The 4446-nt window shown below is 27.4% G+C and overlaps 1 protein-coding gene across 2 annotated transcripts in view; it reads right to left on the bottom strand.

The window, feature by feature from the left end:
• LOC106680260 (mitochondrial coenzyme A transporter SLC25A42) overlaps positions 1 to 4446 on the bottom strand; it is a 44957-nt gene that overhangs the window by 8594 nt on the left and 31917 nt on the right. For both annotated transcript variants that reach the window (XM_067053190.1, XM_014419821.2), the window contains exon 5: positions 1171 to 1300. In XM_067053190.1, the coding sequence (XP_066909291.1) occupies positions 1171 to 1300 (130 nt within the window). The remainder of the gene's footprint in view (positions 1 to 1170; positions 1301 to 4446) is intronic.

The raw sequence follows: 4446 nt of genomic DNA, 5'->3' as shown, positions 1-4446 counted from the left end.
AACTCAGGTCGAAACGTAGGCATAAAATAAATAAATATGGTTTTGTTTATTTATGTTGTTCTTTGCTGACCGCACCCCCCGACAAACTTCTTCAAGCATTCTTTATTTTTCTTCTTTTAGTATGTTAAATTTTGTTTTCACATATCTACTTTTCTATTTTAACGTGTTATTACATCTCCTGTTCATTTTTAACCTAATAGTCTGCATACTTTTTTATATTCTTATCATTGTCTATATTATAGTAATACAATTTTCTTTTTTATTTTCTTTCATTCGTATACAATTTTCTTTTTAACTTATTTTTACATAATTTTAACCCTGCCTTAATTTATTTTTTGTATCTTATTATCTTACTATGTCAAAGTACAAAGTGTTTTTGTATCTTATTAGCCCTCATGAAGCTCTACAAAGTGGGGTGAAACATCGGCAAATAAATAGTGGCTAATTTTTTGTTTTGTTTTTTTACTGCACTCCTAACCATCTTATTCATAATAAAAAGTTGTTAATTCATTTTTTGGAAAAATGTATAATTTGTATACACTTGCATAACTAAACCCTTAGCTGAACACTTTACCAAATACTTTTAAATTAACACAAGTAAATGAAATTTTATCTATCGGTAAAATAGTAATTATGAGTAAAAACAAAATAAATAATTACAATTTGAGCAAATTGTAATTGATTAAGAAGATAATATCTGCCTAAAAATACTTCCTGTGACATATATATGCTTTTCAAAGTTAAAATTAAAAACAAAGAGGGTTAAACATAAAATAAAATAAAACTATAAATAAATAAATTTACTAGGACAAAACCACATAAATGCAAATTTACCTTTTCATAAAGAATTCCGATTCTCAATTAGCAAATTATCCAGCCAATAACGGTAGTTATCTGTGAATTATCGTCATTAATAAAATTAATCCCTAATAATCTATAGCAATGCTATTTAATTACAAATAAATTTGAACGTCATTTATACATGCTTCAGATTTTTAAGAAAGTAAAAAATAAATAAAATACAACTTGAAGCACACAAAATTTAAAATAATAAAATCTGCCCCCAGAAACATACATGCAAGACAGACAAATATAAAGCAGCTGATAAAATAAAAGTTTAATATTAGAAACATAATATAAACAAGCCGACAAGAGGAATTGGAAACTAACCTCAGATATGGAGTTGTAAGTCTCCTTGTGCGTCACGGCCATTCTAGCCCTAGCCAGGTCCAGGGGGTAAGTTAGGCTTTGGGATGTAATACCCGCCAAGGATCCTGCCAAAAATCTCCTTTGTTTCTCACTGAAATGAAATGTTTCATCAGCATAATTTTTTTTCATGAAAATTTTCACTTTTTTTTTTAAAAACTTTATTTAATTGATAGATAATACTTCTGCCACACAATTGTGGGCAACAGCTAATAGTGATGAATGGTCACATTCATACTAAAATAAGAATGGAAATAAATAAATAAATGAAAGAAATAAAAAAAAAAAAGTACATAAAAATTCTTTTAAAATATATATACATACATATGTACAAACAGAAGGATAGAGAAAATGAACATAATCAAACTATGAGTATGAAAAAATAAATAATAAAATAATAATAAAAATAAAATAATTCCTAGTCACATTTACACTCTTATGTATAATATTTACACAATCGACCTGAGGATCCCTGAGCCCACTCAAGTAGAGCAGAGCTCAAAAGATCCCAGCGCATCCCTCTCGCCGTATAACTGATAGTGAGCCAGTGGAGGCTGAGCAAGTGCGCTAAAGCCTCAAACATTCAACTTGAGTGGAGAATCTGACCATTGCCAGAACTCCAATTGTCCATTTTTATTTTACAATAAATCTCTTGGCCACTGCCGTTTCAACCTTCTAGGTTGGCCTGTAGGGATGGGTGGAAATAGATAAGGTTTGAACCAAAGGATTAGGATGGTTGGAAAGGTTTATATAGAATTTTGTGAATTTGGTTGGTATGAGGTCAAGAACAAAAAGGATATGAAGGTCATGGTGTAGTATTCTGTTGGAAACGTAATTTTACTTTTAACAAAAATATTATTATTTTTAGTCTTAACTAAATTGAATAATAATATTATTATTTAAATTAAGTTAAATATTCATTAACAATTTCAATTACACTCTAAATAAATTATCCAGCATTATGCTGAAATTTTAAGCAGAATTAATTAATGATCAAAATTATTATATATAATATAAATAATATATTGTAGGAAAATAGTCAGGATGGTGGTCAATAAAGGTATACAAATAGTCCTTATTATTATTGACAGTATTTGTTAATTTTCAGTAAATCAGAAATTTAATCATATTGTAAGAAATATAACAAGTTACTCTAAATGCATGTTCTTGCTGATATAGTAAATACAAATTTTCATAAACTTCGACTAATTATGCAAACTATATAACTTTTGATAATGGTTTTAAAGTAATAATAAACTGTAATCAAACTATACAAATTATGCAGAAATTTAATGGTGCATGGTTTAGGATTGTTAAGGTAAAATGAATGGGAAATAAAGGAAAGTAAAGAGAGGAAATTGAGTTTAGGATTTAATTTGTACACATTTATCAAATTAAAGTAATGTAACCTGAACACAAGCTCTATGGAGGCCACAGGAACCCATTTCAGTTTTTTCCCCTGTCTCTTAAGTTGTTGAGTGACTTGAAAATTAAGGCATTGTTTTCAAAAATGTTTACTTGAAAAAGAGCTCATTAAAGATTCCCATGGTATTACAAAGGATAAAAATATAAATATCTAGGTTTTACTGAAGATAGTACTTTTTCTTAAAAATTCCACATAGTAAATATTTAAAAGAGATTATGGATATGATCATATAAAATTTATTACCTTCGATTTTCACATAACAAAAAAATCGTACTTTTTCTTGGAAATCCCATATAGTAAATGTCTAAAAGAGATTACATATACGATCAAACAAAATTTATTATCTCCAATTAAGTAAGATTAATTTATAAATAATATAGGATAAATTGTATGTGGATAATTATAGTTGGCCTTGATAGGATTTTTGCTAATGAAATAAATAGCAAAATTGACAAAAATGTAGTTATGATAAATAATTTTTAAATGCTTGAACTGAGTGGAGGAAGGTTACAAGCATTGTTGTGATAAAAGTTTAAGAAATAGTGTCTGCTGATGAATGATTTTGACTTTGTTTTAAGTGATATTGACTAATTAGGTAATTAAACATATGTGGGATATACTAATTAACAAAAAAAAAATATCTTTAACCTAATGTTTTAATGTTTCATAGATATTGATGTTTTTGACCTGGGCAGAATAGCCTGCATGAAGTTAGAGTTGTTTAAATTATATGGTTTCAAAGTTGTATTAAGGTAAGGTAAATTATAAATAATAATGTTAAGTAATTGAATTGTTTGTAGGATCATACATGTAATAGAAACAGTTTTGTAGTAGATTGTCCCTGAAGATGGCCGGATTGGCCGAAACGTCGGACTTATAAGAGAAATTAAAGGTTTTGAGACTATAATGGATAAAATTTGAATTATTTATTATTATAAATATCTAGGTTTTACTGTAGATAGTACTTTTTCTTAAAAATTCCACATAGTTAATATTTAAAAGAGATTATGGATATGATCATATAAAATTTATTACCTTCGATTTTCACATAACAAAAAAATCGTACTTTTTCTTGGAAATCCCATGTAGTAAATGTCTTAAAGAGATTACATATACGATCAAACAAAATTTATTACCTCCAATTTGTACTTAGCAGAGAAGCTTTTTAAGGAAGCCCCCACAAACATATTGAAGGGCAACTCAAAATGCTGCCATCTAGTGGGAGAAAAAAAGAAGTAGGAATTGAGTACCTACTGAACAAGTGAAGAAGTACCAGAGGAGTGAGAACAAACCCATGGACTACTTAGGGCAACTACATTTTGCTGGTAGTCAAATATCACTCAGGACGAGTGAATAGTTTATTCCATCCAGCTAGGGGAGATACAAAATCAGGATGAGAGGACCGAACATAACAAAAGAGATAATTTTCAAGCTACAAATAAAACCTCAATAAATCAAACCCAATATGGTTGATAAGAATGAAGAATAAAGTAAATAATATTTAATATAAAGAAAAAAAATATAGAAGATATAAAATAGAAGAAAATTATAAAAGATAGAAACTACAAGAAAAATGATGAATGATAAAATACTTGAAAACAGAAAAAAAAAAATAAGAAAACTTCTTTCATGGATAAAAATATACTAAAACAATAAAAGAAAAATTTAAAAAATACTGGTTGTTTATAGTATTTTTCATTTATTTTATTTTTTACAAATAAAATTAACCTGCAGAGCTCTGGTTTAAAAGAAAAAACATTAATAAATAATATGGGTAGATAATATTGTACAAAGTAATTAAATATTAGTACAAG

Source organism: Halyomorpha halys, unplaced genomic scaffold (genome assembly GCF_000696795.3).
Source record: "Halyomorpha halys isolate HHAL.00 unplaced genomic scaffold, Hhal_1.1 Scaffold16.1, whole genome shotgun sequence".
Classification (NCBI taxonomy): Eukaryota; Metazoa; Arthropoda; class Insecta; order Hemiptera; family Pentatomidae; genus Halyomorpha; species Halyomorpha halys.
This window is presented reverse-complemented; position numbering and strand designations above follow the sequence as displayed.